Source organism: Solea solea, chromosome 3 (assembly GCF_958295425.1).
Source record: "Solea solea chromosome 3, fSolSol10.1, whole genome shotgun sequence".
Taxonomy (NCBI): Eukaryota; Metazoa; Chordata; class Actinopteri; order Pleuronectiformes; family Soleidae; genus Solea; species Solea solea.
Genome location: NC_081136.1, coordinates 21,117,136 through 21,135,444, shown reverse-complemented (window position 1 = coordinate 21,135,444; position 18,309 = coordinate 21,117,136). Strand labels below are relative to the sequence as shown.

Genomic DNA, 18,309 nt, shown 5'->3' with positions numbered 1-18,309 from the left:
CAGGCATTGGGAATCCTGTTTGGCCTCCCTATGCAAACTCTCACCTCTCTTCCAGGTCTCTTTGTGTCACGGCCTCTTGTAAAATGCTCTTTTAATAAATAATGATGTCATTTAAGCGGGCATATTTCATTTATTTTCTGAATCGTCGCACATCTACACTTCTCCTGCGCTCTCTGTTTTACGATGGAAGGAGCTACCCACCGCTGTACACACAAACAAACACGTGAACACACACACCTACAGCCAGGCTAACGCCTGCCACCTTCGCCCCAAGCTTTTCCAAGCCGACCTAGAGCCAGTTACGGCCGGGGAGAGGGCCCACGAGGAGATCCTCCCACACCGACCGGGCAGACAGAGAGAGGAAGACAACATGTTGTGTCGACCCCCACTGCCTGAAAAACAGGCAAAAATATCCATGTCACCCAAAGTGACTCTGGCGAGTTAAACGTTAGCTCTGCTGCTTGTAGTAGCCAGAGTATCTCTGCCACTGCTGGTTCAAGCACGGAGCAGACTACATCCATGGAGCAGAGCAGTAGCCCACCTGCTGCACCCCCCGCCCCCGAGAAGCAGCACAGGTCCAGTCACCATAGAGTAACAGGGTTCAACCCAACTTTGCTGTCAGAGAGGAAGTATTCCTCCTGACTGTACAAAACTGATATTGGTAAGTACCCGAAAAAAAAAAAAAAAATAAGGAAACAAATAAAGCACAGACAGACTGACAGATAGATTTAAAAAAAAGGAGTGTGGATTAGTGTCATGTGGGACACTTTTTGCAATTCCAAATTTGTACCATATTTACATATGAAGGCAATACAATATACAGTATCAACACATTAAATAGTTGTTAATAGTTTTAATTGTATCTGTAATTTGTACAAAAGAGAAAGAGTAAAGTTGGCCGGGATAATTTCCATTTGCATGCTTGTTTTGTTCGTCTGTAGTGGTCCCTGGAGAAATGGGTGTACTCTCAGTTTTCCCCTTTTTTTTTTTTTAAAGTAGTCCAGAAAAAAAGCCCTGTTTTAGAAACAGTGACATGTAAGACTACTCTATTTAATTTACCCAAAAATCCGTCATTTCTACTCACTATTATAAAATCATCATGACTTGATTAGGAGCAGTTTGTAGTTACTACTGGTCACACAAGCAGCCTGGATGAATGTAAAATGTATTTATCATGAGGCAAACATGGTGTTTCGGTTATTATTTGCACATTTATTTAAATAAAATACTTCAACCCAGGGGTACACGGTGGTGTAGTGGTTAGCACTCTCGCCTTGCAGCGAGAAGACCCGGGTTCAAGCCCCGGTTGGAGCAAGGGCCTTTCTGCATGGAGTTTGCATGTTCTCCCCGTGTGTGCGTGGGTTCTCTGCGGGTTCTCCGGCTTCCTCCCACAGTCCAAAAACATGCAATGTTTTTCTCTATCTGTGTGTGGCCCTGCGATGGACTGGCGAACTGTCCAGGGTGTACCCCGCCTATCGCCCAATGTAGCTGAGATTGGCACAGCACCCCCCGCGACCCTCTGCGGTAGATGATGACTGACTGACTTCAAATCTGAAGTTGACAATGCACCCTTGTTCATATCTCATCTTAAATAAAACACACAAATCATTCTCTTCCAAACATCAAAACCAATCAGATAAACTTAAATGTGCACTGTCATAAAAGTACAAGTTATTCAACTTTGAACATAAATACTGATGATTTCCACCTTGGAGGATGATATTTCCTCTTCATAGATTGTACGCTGAACGCATCAGGAGTTGCTCACGCTCAGTGACGTTAGCGATGGGCGGGGCTTGTAGTGGAGGAACGGGTCTGAAGCTCAGCTGCCTGTTACACTGTTTTCCAAAGCTCAGGGCGGTTGTTATGGGTCTGCTGAAAACTCACACACACCGCCGCTTGTTGTGTTTTTTCTTAATCTGTTGTTTGGTCTGCTGCCGATATCGTAGTCAAGTGGCACTGGCACCTAAGATTTTTTATTGTTTTGGTTTTTTTTCACTGGCACCTGAGGTACATGACCCGCCCTACTCTGCCTCTGATTGGCTCATCAATCCTCATGCCTAAAGTTAACCAATCTAATCAGTGAAAGCAGCAAGTACCAGCCAATTAGAGACAGAGGAGGGTGGCTCACAGATATTACTGAATGGTGTGCATCAGGGGGGATTTAGAAGTGGGTATACGCAATGCTGACTGGAAAATAAGTAGGTATACGCCATATACCGGCACATACCCTGGACTACACCACTGCTTCTCTCCCCTCTGGCTTGCCTGACGGACGTCACACTGGGGGGCGTGGTTGAATCCTCGATTCCACCTTTGCTTTCGAACAACTCTTTTTCTATTCCATAAATATGATGTGGAATCCAGAGAGATAACAGAGGTGTTCTCAGAGCTTTTGCTACTCATAGTCACAAGTCATAAGGCATTTAATCATTTGAAAAACTTAAAGTTGCCATGTCAGTGTCTGTCCACCCTGATGCAACCACACTTCAAAAAACCTGAACTATCCCTTTAAAAGTAAATGATATTTTGATAACTTTTACTTCACTGTATGCATACAATAGTTAGTGTTTATATACAGTTTTAGTCATTAATCACTAAAGACAGAGACATTTCTCCACTAATCAGTGGTGGTGTATCTCATATATGCTGTGAGGTTCTTAGCTCTGCATTGTAAGTTAGTACTTCATTCATAAATCAACTTTCAAGCTGGTCTTCTACAAAAACCTTTCCATTCACTTTTCTGAGAAACATAAATTTAAAGACAATTATATGATTACCTACATGAATGGTTATTTCTTCACTGATTTGTTTGGTCCATAAATCAGACAATTTCCCCACATTACAACATGTTAATGTTATTAAATGATACATTTTGTCCATAAATTCTGTTGTTTACCGACTGCAAACCAGAAAGCAGAATATCCACTTTATCCTTAACCACAACCATAACTAGTTAATGCCTAACCTAAGTACAATTCAAATCTTAGTCCTAAATTTAACAAGTTCCTCAGAAATGAGGTTTTTGTCCAGATAAGGACTTCTGGTTCTGACAAGGGGTGTGTAAAACAAATACAAGTACACATCCAATCACATAGAGAGAGCCTGACATTTAGGTAATTTAGGCTAAAATGAGGTTGACATGCCTGTTGTCATATTTCAGCAACCTGCATCGCTCACTGACAGCTGTGAGCGATGAACCTGTTTCTCTCTGAATTCAGTGTGAGCTCAGGGTAAATTGATGTCTATGACAGTGGCAGTCACAGCCTCATCTAGCCAAGTCTGTGCTGCTGCTGACATCAGTGCAGCTAATAAGGCAGTTCCCTCTGTGGGCTCCTTGTTTGGTTTTTCGTGAACTGCCTCTGGGATATTTTAGTCAGTCAGTGTATGTGTGTGTGCGTGTGTGTGTGTGTATTTGTGTGGAGTGTGCCTTTTTTCAGCCTCTGCGTGGTAACCTGCTCGTACGCTGAGGCCTTAAAGTCACACACTCACATTTCACGTCTCCGTCAAAGTCCTTGTGTCTGCGGAGCAGTCAGCTGCACACAGACACTGACCTGAATGACCTTATTTAAAAGCCCGGCCTTATTCTTTTACTGTGTATGTGTATGTGTGTGTGTCTGAGTGTGAGGGAGAGATTTCCAGAACAACAGTCATGAAGTGGTTTGAAGCAAGGAAGGGGAAAGTCTGGAAAAATAATAACATATTCCTGCTTGGAATGTCTGTGGGAAACTCAAAATTCCACACCTTCAGTGGTAGTGTCAGCTGTGCAGGGACAGAGAGAGAGTGAGAGAGAGAGAGAGAGAGAGAGCTGAGTCTCATTGGGGTCACTGTTCTCAAACATGCCTCTAATTGGAGAAATGGACTTCAATACTAGGGATGAGCAGTACAATATTGATTATTGTATTGATCCGACTGGTCAAAATCACTGGGTTGTATATTGGATAAAAAAAATCTTTTTAAATCCAATATAAACCAAAAGCCTCATAAAAACGCATCAAGTACAGATGTAAAAGGGGATGTGCGCAACAGACATCATGTGACCATAATGTGAGTGAGGAGTGAGTGACATGTCTGCAGGCATCATGTGAGCTATGTGGATTTATTATGAGATGAAACAAGAATTTTCAAAAAGCTAAATTAATAGGTGCATTGGGCTAATATCAGTACTCACAAGAGATGAAAAAGTGGCATAGAGCCATCCATGTTTAGACTTCTAATCTGTTGTCAGTTGGAAACCCTGAATGAGCAAGTGATTGATTAACTAATCATTTTAATGGAACACCGTATTTGTGTCTTTGTGTGTGTGGGGACACAGCTAGAGATCTTGTGATACTGAAAATATTGTATCAGACATGTGAATTTATGCACACAACACCAAATCTGTAAAGTACATTAGCTTAAACCTAATACACTACAAGTAATTACACTTCTTATCATAGCTCCAAAACAGCAGAACATTTTGATACCTTAAATTTGACATGTGACTGTGCTCAAATCTTCCCATGACTAATGGTTGGACACACAGCCATCACATGGTATTGCAGCAGCTAGCATTATTACCTCACATCAAAAGGTCACCGGTTCAATCCCAGTTTGACCAAAGTTGTATCCCTTCCCCATCACCATATTTCAGCTGGGATTGGCTCCAGCCCCTCCGAAACCCTCATGTGGAGAATAAAGCAGTAGGTAATGATTAAGTAAATGAAAGCAATGATTATACTGCTAACTGGTTTATTTTTAGGACCCATAAACTATAGTCACAATAGTAGAATTTTAAACTAGCATAGACAGGCATGTTTTATGTTGTCCAATCTAGTCTCAAAAATACAGTATTGTTTAACTGTAACTGCTTATTTCTTGTGCTTCTGGTGACCAATATATGAACATTTCCAATTTGAGCGAGCAACTAGGCTACACCGAGAAAACAATGCCCTATATCTGATAACGATAAGAAGACGCAGTGTTGCTGCATACAGACACCTCCGAAGAAGAAGATGTGTTCTGGTGGCATAATGACATATTCACCGGACAGTTCAGGTAAACCACTTTGTTATATAGCACTTTTATTTTTGCTGTCGGAACAACGAGCTAGGTATAAAAGCACACCTAATGTGTTCAGGCCAGATGTACAGTATATGTAGGATATCATCAGCCAGACTCTTCATGAAACAATTAACCAGAGAAGAGACAGAAGCAGGAACGCATGGATTCTCCCACAGAGGTAATGTAAATTTGTTCACTTTGTGAACCCTAATAATCGTAAAAACACTTCTTTATGACAATGCTGACCTTTATTTCAACCAAATGAGACTAGAGTGGTGAAAGCAATATCATTAGCTGTGTAACAGCTGTCACTGTAGAGACAATTACTGCAACTAAGTATTTCTTTCAGAACCACTTAATGTGTTGACTACTTTTCAATTATTTTGGGATCTATATAACATTAAATTATAATGGGAATTATAATGCGATGTGGCAATGTGGGATAACTGGACCGGACAGGGGATGGGGAGTGTACAGACAAAATTAAGGGAAGAGGGAGAAGTGAGTGGGAAAGAGAGTGAGAGAGAGAGAGAGAGAGAGAGAGAGCGAGAAACCACACCAGAAATAGTACAGGTACACTTTGACAACACAGTCCAATAACAGTAATGGCACTGACAATCACAGGTACAACAACTACAGTAATCGTTAACAACCACATTAAGAAAAGGTAACCAAGCTTACAACAACTGTATCAGTTTGAGTTTATTTTATTATGTGTGTGTGTGTGTGTGTGTTAATGCACATAACTGTGTATATGTGTAGGGGTTGTCATTAGATGTGGTTTATGAATCTAAGCGGGGGACGGCGTCACCTTCAGACCAATAAGGATCCAGAGGTGCAGAGCATCAAGCAGCCACACAGGGCAGGAGAGACCCGCAGCCACCAATCCCAGGGATAGTCACATGTCTATCATGTTGCATTACTGCATTTATCTTCTTTTTCCTTTGCTTCATCTCCTCCTACATGCTGCAATTCTTAAGTAACTGTAACTGGTCAAACAGTTTGCGAGAGAAGCCTGCAGAACATATTTTTAGTCCTTCAGTGTTTGGAAGAGGTGAACTTGTCCTTTCTCTCCCCCCTTTCTGTCCCCCACCTCTCCGCTGTCCCCCATTTTCCTTTCACCCCGATCGGTCGAGGCAGATGACCACACATCTCTGAGCCTGGTTCTGTCAGAGATTTCTTCTCTCCACTGATGCCTAGTGCTTGCTCATTGTGTGAACTGTTGGGGTTCTCTGATTTGGCGCTATACAAATAAAATTGAATTGAATTGAATTGAACTAATCATCTGCTGTGGTATTTCATTGCGTCTGGTACAAGCTGTTTAATCAATGTTGTAGTAAAATAAATAAACTATGAGATCAGATTCATTACTGAACTCAGATGCCCAATATTAAAAGACTTGGATCAGGACATCACTCATAATGAATAAGTAATAAAGTGGTTTCTGTGGTAAAGCAGAGCCACAGGAAATATAGTGTGTGTGATGCGGCCATCATCAGACTTTTCAATTGCTCTGTTGCAGCAACATGTATGTGCAAATATCATATTCTGTAAGTGAGTGCTGTTAAAGTTGCACTATGCAGGATCACTAGAAAAACAGTTGATTGTTAAGGCTCATCCCCAGGTTGTTAAATAATGAGTCCTTATCCATAGGGGAACAGAACTTTATCTACACAATGTTTTTCTTTGTAATTTTTTAGGATTTTCCCATTTCAAGAAATGTCTTCATCAACAAGAAATCCCTGAAAATGACTATAAATGCAGTAGTGCATATGCCAGGCCTGTATGTGGCTCTGTGACGGAAATATACCAAAAAAGAAAAGGAGACGTTGAGCATGCACATAAAGCATGTGTGTTGTGTACAATTTTTTTTCTTTCAAATAAAGCTTTAATCGAATAAGTATATATTACAATTACAAGGAAAGATAGTAAAATTGATCATAAAACAAATAGACCAAACAATTAGGGATGCACCAATCCGATATTAATATCAGATATCGGCCCAAATGTTGACTAAATAGCCGGATCGGGTATCGGATAATGAGGCCGAGCAATTCACTTCAATTCTATGTTTGCGAGTGCGACAGCAACATGTGCAGCTAGGGCTGCAACGGTTACCAGTGAACTTTACCATAATAGTTTTAATTACCATGGCAACCATGGTCCCTCCTTTTATCATCTCCATGATCTGGATCGTACATCAAGCACATTAAAGAAAATTGTTTAAGGTCAACAGGTTATGCTTTTTTATAAAGGTAGTGTCTTGGTTTTTTATCAAGAACTTTAACAGCCTGTTTGTAAAGGGTGTACAAGGGTTTCAGCGTAGTCACACCTGACTGGGACCAGCTTGTAGTGCAATATGACAGATGTGAGAGGATCAATGAATGCATAAACAATTTAGCAGCATGTATAGGTAACTGATGCCTAATATGTCTAAAATTAATAAAACTAGCTCTAACTTTTCTGGTTATCATTTTAATATGCTTTTTAAAAGTTAAATTAGAATCAATGATTATGCCCAGGTATTTGAAGTTGTCAATAATTTTAATCCCCTCTCCTTTGACAAAAATATCAGGTTGTTGCTATGCATTTCTCTTGTTGGAGTAATACATACCAACTGTTTTACTGACATTGAGAGTCAGACAGCTGCTAATTAGCCAGTCTGAGACATTGTGTAGTACTGCAGTGAGTTTTGATGCAGCCTCATCTCTATCCTTAGCATGTATGTAGATAACTGTGTCGTCAGCATACGTTTGTATATGCACTTCTGGGCAAATCAGAGGCAGGTCATTAATGTATAAGCTAAATAAAATTGGTTCTAAAATGTATCCCTGTGGGACTCCAATGGTGCTATTAGCAAAAGAAGAGCATGTATCATTAATTCTGGTGCACTGCTTACTTGAATCTAAATAAGATTTCATCCATGTTAGAGCTTCAGATGAAAAGTTAAATTTGAACAACTTAGACAACAGAACATTATGATTTACAGTGTCAAAAGTTTTTTAAAGCTTTTGACACTTGACAGCTTTACAGCGTTTGCTGTCTCTGTTTAATGATTTTTCCTGAAACCAAATTGCATAGAATGCAGTGGGAAATGGCCTTGATTTAAGTGGGCTATCAACTGGTCACACACAATCCTTTCAGTTACTTTGGAGAATATAGGAAGTATACTGATAGGTCTGTAGTTAATAATGTCAGTTACATCACCAGCTTTAAAAACAGGAGTTATCACTGCTGACTTCCAGGCAATAGAGAAAAAACTATGTTTAATAGACAGATTAACCAGATGTGTAATTTTTTATACTTCCTCACAAAGGCACTGTCATAGTCAAACTTATCTTTAGCCTTAGACTAAACTGGATTTTGGTTTTAACTATAGATGGTTCTGTCACCTCAGAGATGTTAAAAAGTGGAAGATTATAATTTGGTGGTGTAATGCTCTTCTCTCTAGGACCAAAGCTTTTTGCCAAGTCTTGAACACAGTCAATAAAATAAGTATTAAACACAGAAGAGATCTTAACTATATCCTGAGTTAAGGTCCCCTGCACTTGTAGTTCAAACCCTTTATCTCTATTATTATTATCTTTTTTTAAGACCCTGTTAATGTTTTTTCAAAATTTGTCTGCTGTGACCTTTGGTGATATTGATAAAAAATTTTGCTTTAGACTTTCTCAATTCCCTTACAACTTGATTGCGTAACTGTTGGAAAGTTCTCCTATCATGGGCTAAACCCGACTTAACTGCAGTTTTAATGCATAATCCCTCTACTTCATTAAGGCCCATACTTGTTCATTAAGCCAGGGCAAGTTTTGCTTTTTTCTGGAGTGAATAATATTTTTACTGAATTCACTTTTAACTTCATCTATCATAGTCATTAAGCTCTTAGAAGCATCTGTGATAAGCCACCAAACTTGACTGTTCAGTGATCGGCTGTTTGACTGCCACTCCAGAGGCTCTGGCCACTCTACAGGTTGCAAGCATGGTAGCAACTTGGTTACGAAGGAGAGACTAAGTTTGTTTATGCAAACAAACCTGCTTCATCTATTTTTATAGCGCCTTTTTGTTTTGTTTTTTTCCTTTTTGAGTGACGTCCTATTTAACGTTTTTTTCTATTGATATCGTGGAAGTGTCTATCGTGATACATATTGTTATCGTAATATCGCCCAACCCTAGTCTACATTCTGTGGTGGTTACCAGCTGGCTTCAGACCATGCAGTGTCTATCTCCTCATTGTAAGAACCCCATGTCTTTGTGAATCACTGTCAGACTAGACACATGCAAAATCACTCGGCTGCAGGCTGGAGCGCAACATGGAGGATGCCTCATTTACTAGACTGATGACCATCTGTGTGAGCGTCTGGACTTCATTATAGAGATGATGACAGGGATGTGACAAACACACACAGTTTTTAGAAGTTAACCTCCATAATCCACTTGTCTTGGCAATGAAAACAATTTGTATAATACAACCACAGGGATATATGGTGTGAAAAAATGGAAAAATGTGGCAGTGGGTGTGGTTCTATACAGAAACCATAGGAAAACACACTAAATACCATCAAAATGTTTGATGTAACAGCTGCTTTTAGACATATCCTTAAGTCCAGACATGTTCCTGAAATTGAAATTCTATGCAATAATGCACATTTTCTTTCTTCTGCCAGACCCACTATAGAGACAAAGGAAGCAAACTAAAATGAACTAACCCTAACCCATAATTTATGAGCAGAAGTCACAGGTTTAAACAATAATTTCTTTGAGTTGACCTGAGCTGGAAGGGTACATCCAGGAAATCCAAATATGGTAATAAAAAGGCAGGATTGGTAGTTGTAGATCTGCACGGCAGATGACATGATAGAGATGGAGGACAAAACTGAATGCTTCACAGCAGGGTGTGTGTGTCAGACAGACGCTGATGCAAGGCCTGTGGAGATTGGCACACAATCCAGGGGTTTAACAGGAGTTTAATGGAGTCTACGTTCCATTTTTAAAATATATTTATATAATAGCATACAGTAGCACACCATTTTCCCATGACAGGATACACTTAGGTAATTGTAAAGTAAATCATATCTGATTATAGGGCCATCTGAGGTGGAGGTTCCTTGAAGTCTTGACATGACAGTGGAAGCTTGTCTGCCTCAGTCCTGTGCGGATTTTGCAAGGGAAGTCTGGAGACAAATAGCTGGTCGTTATTGCTCAGCGTTAAAGCCATTTAGCCACAAAAACACTATTATAGCATTTCAGTTTTACAGAATCATCACGTTTCCTTCTTCTCGTCGTTCATTTGCAGAATGTATGTATAAATAACTGGGACCCTGTCAGTAAAGGTAATATGAAGCTATAGTATGCAGCTTGTAATCTTAGCATCCAGACTCAACACAGAAGCGATAGGTGTGTCAAAGGTTATTATACATATTTTACAAGAGTAACCTCTAATAATGGTTTTGAATTGGTAGAGTACTTAAGCTGTTTCCTTAGAAATTGTGTAGCCTATTAGGGAGCAAGGGAAAAACAACCTTGGGGCAAAATGTACTTGTGTGTGCTCAATCACTGTGTTGTTCGTCCTTTAATGTAGCAGCATTTTTTTTGAATGTCACAAGTTATTTCCCTTTAATTGACAGAACAAAACAGACCAAACGGGAGTGAGTGGAGTGTTGTCTTGTCTGGCAGACAGGGAGGTGAATAGTAGCACTGTAAAGTCTTAGGCCACACCCACCCTACTGCATTTTAATATGCATCACATTTATTTTTCTATTTTTCAAGCCAATGTAGGAAACACTGTTTCCCCTAAGATGGAGTTGAAGCAGTGGAGGTGAGTTTTCACCTGCATGCAAAAGTAAAGCGCAAGGTGCACCCTGCCCGGGAGGTTTCTGTGTGTCAGAGGGGCTCTTTAGGCTTAAGTAAATAACAGTACATTTGTGCACAGTAATGAGCAGGGGAAATGTCTGTCGAGCTTACATACGATGTGTCTCAAGCTATAGGAAAATACACTTTTATTGGACACAATAACATATAATCTTTAACACAATAATTGACAATAATTTAACAACAAATATATTAACAACCAACCATATACAGTAAAATCACATAACACAAGTACAACAACAATCCAAAAGGTCTGTGCCTCCAACCCATGCATCTTCCCATTGCCTCCCCTGTCCCCATCACAATCCTCCCCTCCACCCATCATTAACACCTCCGGCCCGCCAAACATTTCTTGGATAATACTATCCAAATAATATGTAGGCTAACGTATCTCTGCACTCGAGACAGTAGGAAGTTTCCAACCTCCTACTAGAAAAAAGTACACTGGAACTCCACTCGGAGTCCTTACTTACTAAATCCATCTACCCCGACTTAATGGAGAATCAGTTATCTGACGGCACACAACAATGGCAATGACATGCATGTGGAAATTTCAATTGGGAAATTCCGACCTCTGATTTTGTCTTTGAACGCAGCATAAAGTAAACGGTGCATGTGAAATACTTACAACCTTTGTATGAAGATGGATCTTCCAAATGTTGTTAATTTCACAGATAAGCCTATAGGCCTAGATGTATTTCCTTGCTATTTCTGTCAAATGATTGTGTTTGCTGTAACGTTACTGTGCGACACTCACGTGAAATTGCAGGACTGTTTTCACCTGCATAAACCGGTAACATATATCTGGATGATATGTCCAGTATGTAGCGAAGGTTCGTGATTTATTTTCATAAATAAAATCGTTTCAAACAGGTGTGGTTGACCTGGATATGAAGCGTCCACAGCGCAAAATAATGTAACGTAAGTGGCGGCCCGCCACTGCTACGTGCATATAGGGGAAACACTGGACTCTGCTTTGTTTGAAAACTGTAACGCCGTGGTTTATTCTTGGCCAGCAAATATGTAGACCTTTGAAATCAATGACACATTTGTTTCCTGATTTGTCACACAAGTGACCATCAGCTGAGAAAGAAAATATATACTGCTTTAATTTCTAGCTTGTTGTCACCCTTGATCCAAGGACTGGGCCTCACTGCACGTGTGCACAGCATGTCTACATCAAAGAATGTCTTGCTTTACATTTAGCAGCCATGTTAACAGATTAGAGCAACCACACTGCCTGCATCAGACATTTATCTGCTAAGTCTCACATGAGTGAGCTGTGCTGCTCTTCTTGAGGATAGAGCTGTCATTTAATTTAATACATAGACACAAAGGGTTTTATTGTTATGTGTTTTTGCGGATGATCTGCTTATTAGGCAGAGATTTATACACCGATGTGCTTCCTGACAAAACCCACCCTTTTATATGGGCTTGGGACCAACTATAGGAGTACACTGGATGTGGCCCTCCATGGCTGGGGTCAATTTAGAATGTCCAATTAACGATGAGCAATGGGGATCAGGCACCTTGCTCAGGGGTACCCCAGCACATGTACTGCAGCGGGTAATTGCATATTCCATAAGAATTTTTGAAATAGTCATAGACGCATGAAACTTGGCAAACATTTTCTTTAGGGTCTACTTACTACAAAAAGGATACTGGCCATTTACAAATTTAAGATGGCGGCCATTTTAAAACATGGCTGCCATTTCCAGTGCTGTTATATCATATTACAGCAAGTAACTGCCATAGAACCATGTCTTTAGGCCAAAAGTTTAGCTCTAGACATAATCCCAACAATTCTTGTCATAGCTGATATGTATGGGCTGCAGTATTGCTGTTCAACTGAATAGACTGGTTCCCACTATTATTGCCTGTGTGTATCATCCACCTCAACCTAATCCTGAATTTATGGACTACATTTCCACCTCAAGCTCCCAGTCATCCAACATCGTTCTGCTAGGAGATTTCAACATCCACATGGGGGATACCAATAATTGTCTCACAAAGAATTTTATATCATGCCTGGACAGAAAATATGCTGAATTCCTCCTCATTGGGGTGGGGTAGCTCAGTGGTTAAGACAGGTACCCTGTGTGTAAAAGACTTCATGGTCCCGAGTTCAACTCCAACCCTGGCAGGTTGTACTCAATTCCCTTGTAAGTCGCTTTGGATAAAAGAGTCTGCTAAATGACATGCAATGTAAAATAGGGCTGTCTATTTTCCTTTTATAGATCCATTCCTTATTATTTTTTATATACAAATTATATTATATGTACAGGGATGGATTGCCTCAGTGGTTAGGACCTGTACCCTGTGTGCAAAAGACATCATTGTCGCAAGTTCAACTCCACCCCTGGCTGATTGTACCCAATTGTCTTGTAAGTCGCTGCTAAATGACATGTAATGTAATATTTAAATACTGTACATTTTAACTTAATATCACATGGTTGTTTCATGTTCAATGTCGCCGATGCGTCTGGCTATGTTTTTGGCAGTGTGCATTGTCTGAGCTTCGGTCGTTTTGTGAATTATAACTGTCTATGAAATGTGTAGTGATGGTCACATATACCTCCGTGGCAACTCTGTTGGTGATTGTGAGATGTTAATCGGTCTCATGTCTTTGCAAATAAAGCGTACCAGTTCTTCCGTAATAGCATTCTGACAGGCAGCTGATGTGGAGGGAGGCAAAAAATATTTAGTTCTTGCCTGCTCAGACTTAATCTCGGCTGGTATGCCATGGTGCAGTTTTGGCAGGTGTCCCCTCAGGTTGCTCATTGTCGAGTGATATTTCATTTTAACGTTGCATATTCTGCAGATTACGATATCTTTATTTGTATTTTTTCAGTTTGTTGATGGAAAGCCAAAAACTTTCCCCACATTGCTCTTTAGATGGTAAGCAGTGTTGATCTCTGTGGTTGTTTTATCGCCATCGTTTCTGACTGAACGTGAGTGTTGTAATTCATAAAACTTTATTGTTCTGCAAGGGTCGTACACGACCAAAGCATTTTGTTTTTCACATGTAGTGGATATGCAGAGAAAAGAGGGCCTTGCTTGAGTCTTTTTTTTAATATTTGAATTATATTCGACTCCCGAAATTCGTTCCAACAGCCTTAGTTCCAAATCCACTTTCCAAACATGTTCATTTATCTCTATCAATCGACAACTCCACTGTTCTTCGGTCCCCTCAGGTTAAGAGTCTGGGTGTCATCCTTGATAGCAACCACTCCTTCACAGCTCACATAAACCACATCACCCGGTACACCTACTTTCACCTTCTGCAATATAAACAGCCCCGTCCCTCACTCACTCCCAATACCACTGCCATCCTGGTCAATGCTCTTGTCACATCATGTCTTGACTACTGCAATGGAGTTCCAAATGGTTTACCGCACAAATCCCTCCGTGAACTTCAACTGGTTCAGAAATCAGCTGCTAGTATTATCAATAGAACCCCATCCGCACAACACATCACCCCAGTCCTGAAACAACTTTTATGGCTCCCCATCCATTTCCGCATCAAACTCAAATTCCTTCATTTAACATTCAAAGCCCTCCATACCTCACTGACCTCCTCCACATTTACACACTTTCTCACATTCTCCATTCCTCCTCAGCCTCCCTCCTCTCCATACCACCTGCCCGTCTGTCACTATGAGACTCAGGTCATTCAGCTGTTCATGCCGTTTCCATGTGCATATTTACAGACTTTAGGAGGAGGAAAAAAGGACGCAGCAACTATTTTTTTCTTCAAAAAAATGAATAGTGACAAATCTACTGACTTTCTGTCATAATCCGAAATACTTTCTGAGAAGGAAAAACACAATTCTGCCGCACGAGTGAGATCCATCCAACTGTTTTTACTGCGGGCCGAGAATGGCGCACAGCACACACACAGTCACAGATGAGCTGTATTGTTTATTCAAGTAAAAATAGGTTTCATTTTCTCCTCTCTATATGTTATGATTCAACAGCAATCTTGTTTATTCACAGATGAGCCCCATCTGTCTGAATTCTTGTATTTTTTAATATTGTGATATGCATCGCAAAAAAACCCTGCAAAGTCAGTTTTTTCCAATATCGTGCAGCCCTGGGGTATTCCTTTGAAAACCGCTGTATTACATAGTTAAAGCTTCTACTCAACTAAATACCAGGACTCTACAGAATGAGCCATGCATCTGTCAGTCCAGCAGAAAATTCACAATCAAGGTTTCTGGGAAAAGTAAGGCTAGAGTGCTTTTACTTTGAAACAGCATCAACATTTCTGATATACTATTTCTTTTTGGGAACCTATTTATTTAATTGAATGCAACACTGTAATACCTAATATCACTTTGAATGAGTTAACAAATAATTTCCAAGATGATGTTCAGTAAATTCATTAAAACTTAATTGTATGCATTGAATTAGTCTAGGGAAAATTCTGCAAATGTGTGTGGGGACCTAAAACATTTCCTGGTGACCCATCTCTGAGTCCTGATCCAGTCTTTGGGAAACCCTAATACATGCAACACTTAGGAAATTGAAGCTGTGGTCAAATATTATTACTTAAGCACATTTAAAAAGCTGTAAAAAACTCAAACTGTTGTTTGATTTTCAAAATAGTAGGCAATAGTATGCAGCCCTTTTATACACTGATGAAAACTTAAACCCCATTAAGCACTACAAACTACTTTAACACATGTAGCAGTGAGGTGTGAAGGTAACGTCAGTGTTAACAAGAAAAAGGACTAACTGTGGTCCACTTATCCATCTGTCTGGCATTTGTTGTCATTCAGTTTGGGGCAATCTCATATGACTCTGTCCAAATGACTTGAGGAAAAAAAAAATGATTGTGCTACACAAAACGGACTTTTAAAATGTGGGCACATTCCTGAGACTTGAAACTCTGAATGAGGCAAATCATTCAAAAACACATAAATGATAGGGTTTCATGTGATGTGATAAAACTGACCTGCTGTTACTGATGCTGCTGTCTGTCATAATCACTTCAGAAGTCATGTGAGGAAATAAAATCTAAGGCTGATAGCATATTTTATTTATTGACATATTTTGGGGTATATATAAGTATAAGTTTATCAAATAATTTATTTCAGACAAGAGCAATCAGAGAGCACAGATCTCCACCAAGGCGTGTCACATGCATTTACATTTTGATCAACTGGATCCAGAAGACTGTGTAGAACTTTAAAATAAAAAATAATCCTGATTTGTTAAGATGTCACTCAAATGTACACATCTGAACTTGTTAAATTAGACTGAACCATGCACATTAACGATTTGTAATTGGGAAAGATGAAGAAATTAAACTTTGTGAGAGATATGATTTCTTAAAGTGTTGTCCATTATATAAAATTGACATCACAAAAATATGTATATTTATTGTTTTTGACATATAGGAGTTATCTAAAGGCTCATCACTGTGTGTCTCACGGCCCCCTGGAGAGTCCAGTCTCCTTAGTTTGGGACTCATTGGACCACAGTGTTTCAGCTTGGAGGGTATCAATGCAGGTTGGGCACAGAGCTGGACATGATGCGCTGTTTCTCATGGAACAGTCAATAACGGTGTGTGGATTTTGGTTACTGTGTGACCAGTTTGGCAATTTAACTTAACCCTTGCGTTAGGAACCTCTCGTGGTTTGTCAAAGTATCTACTTTGCCAAAGCACAGTACCGACTCATTTTGTAGAGACAAAACACAGTATCTGCACCTTCATATCACTTGTCAGCTGAGAGACAGCGAGCGAAGCTACGTCTAATAACAGCCAAACTGACACACCTCCACAAAGAAAGAGGCGTTCAAAGACAGACAAAAGCGCAACAAGAAGACACATGTGCCAAAATGAAAGACACAAGATAATATCAACATCAACTGTTGCAGAATTCCGCCTCCATCATTGACATGCTGCGTTATTGTACACACTGAACATAACATCATATATGATCATGCCAGGAGGTGCCAGACACACGGGCGCGCGCACACAAGTACACGAGACAGAGAGAGAAAGACAACCTACCTGGTTGGAACATACTTTGGAAATAAAAGATGACCAGAATAAAGGATCCCAAACATGTGGCAAATATCATCCGGCATATCCTGCTCATCCTCATCACTTCAGCCAGAGTCTGTTTCATGGCAGGCGGACACGCTGGGGGCTGCTCCTCGCTTTGTGTGTGAATGAAGGCGCTGGTGCGGCGAGTGAGTGAGTGAGTGAGTCAGAGTCTGTCTGTGTGTGTGTGTGTCTCCCTCCCTCTCTCTCTCTCTGTCTCTCTCTGTCTCTCTCTGTCTCTCTCTCTCCCCCTGGTACTGACGAGGTTTGTCCGCCGGTCAAAGAGTCGAACAATTCCAAGACGGAGCGTACCACTACTGAGCTGCAGAGAGGGGTGGTGATGCTGGTGAAAGTCGGCCGCCCCCGCTCTTCGATATTGGATTCGTCCACATGTGCGCTTTTGTTCAAAAGCAGTGTTGAAGTGTGGAAAAATGAAGTACCCCTTATTTGAATAATTTATTGTCAAACACTAAAATATTAAACTTGCTAAAAATGTATGATTTATGTTTTTACCGACTTGTATATTTAGATTATCCTTAACATTTCCAACAATGATTTAAACTCCAAGCACTTATAAGCACTGTCCTGTTATTATGCTGTCCTGCAGGACACAAATGTGGCAATTAGTTAAACCTTTTTAAACTTTTCCAATAGATATTGTTGTTGTTAAACAATACAAATAATAATCTAGAATCTAGAAACAAACACCATGGAAATGATTATGCTGAGTCATAATCATGACTTTGACCTAAACAGAGTACCAGCATCTCCTTAAAAGTGCCAGTATTGCATACCTGACAAGCCCACTTCAAGCACTATTCTAAAGGTTGTTATTGTATTATTAATATTATTATTACGTCACATGACAGAAATGTTTTTCTGAGTTAATCTTTTCCGGTTTTTCGGAGTAATTTTTTCTGCTTTTCGGAGTAATTTTTTTTCTGAACTATTGAGAACTCTCACGAGAACCTCCAACCTGCATTTTCAACAGTCTCCTGATTGTCTCTTGAGTCACCACGTAGCCAGCCTGAATGCATTTCAAATGCATCATCTTGTATCCATGGTGCATGCCATATCTGTCCAACTGATCCTGGAGAAACATTGCTATGTCTAGCAGATCTGAATGGGCTTTCCTTCTGAACAACCGCAAAGTCGACAGTCGACAAACTGATGGTAAAACTATCTATATGTGACTTAAGGACAGGACTATCTCCCAGTGTCAGATCAAAGTAAAACTTGATTAAACTAAACAAGCCGTCCGTGTTGTTATAAATCGAACTCTCAATAAAGGAATGTATGCGTTTATTGTTTCAAATGTGCTCTAAATTCAGAAAAAAAATAATTCA

General features: G+C 40.1%; 1 protein-coding gene across 2 annotated transcripts in view; it reads right to left on the bottom strand.

Annotated features, from left to right (window-relative positions):
- The window catches only part of chst11 (carbohydrate (chondroitin 4) sulfotransferase 11), a 109,012-nt gene extending 91,842 nt beyond the window's left edge, over window positions 1-17,170 (bottom strand). Inside the window, exon 1 of one of the 2 annotated variants that reach the window (XM_058625875.1) lies at window positions 16,931-17,170. In XM_058625875.1, the coding sequence (XP_058481858.1) occupies window positions 16,931-17,048 (118 nt within the window). In that variant the 5' untranslated portion in view covers window positions 17,049-17,170. The remainder of the gene's footprint in view (window positions 1-16,930) is intronic. The other variant, XM_058625876.1, reaches the window with a different exon arrangement.
- Between the last annotated feature and the right edge of the window lie 1,139 nt (window positions 17,171-18,309).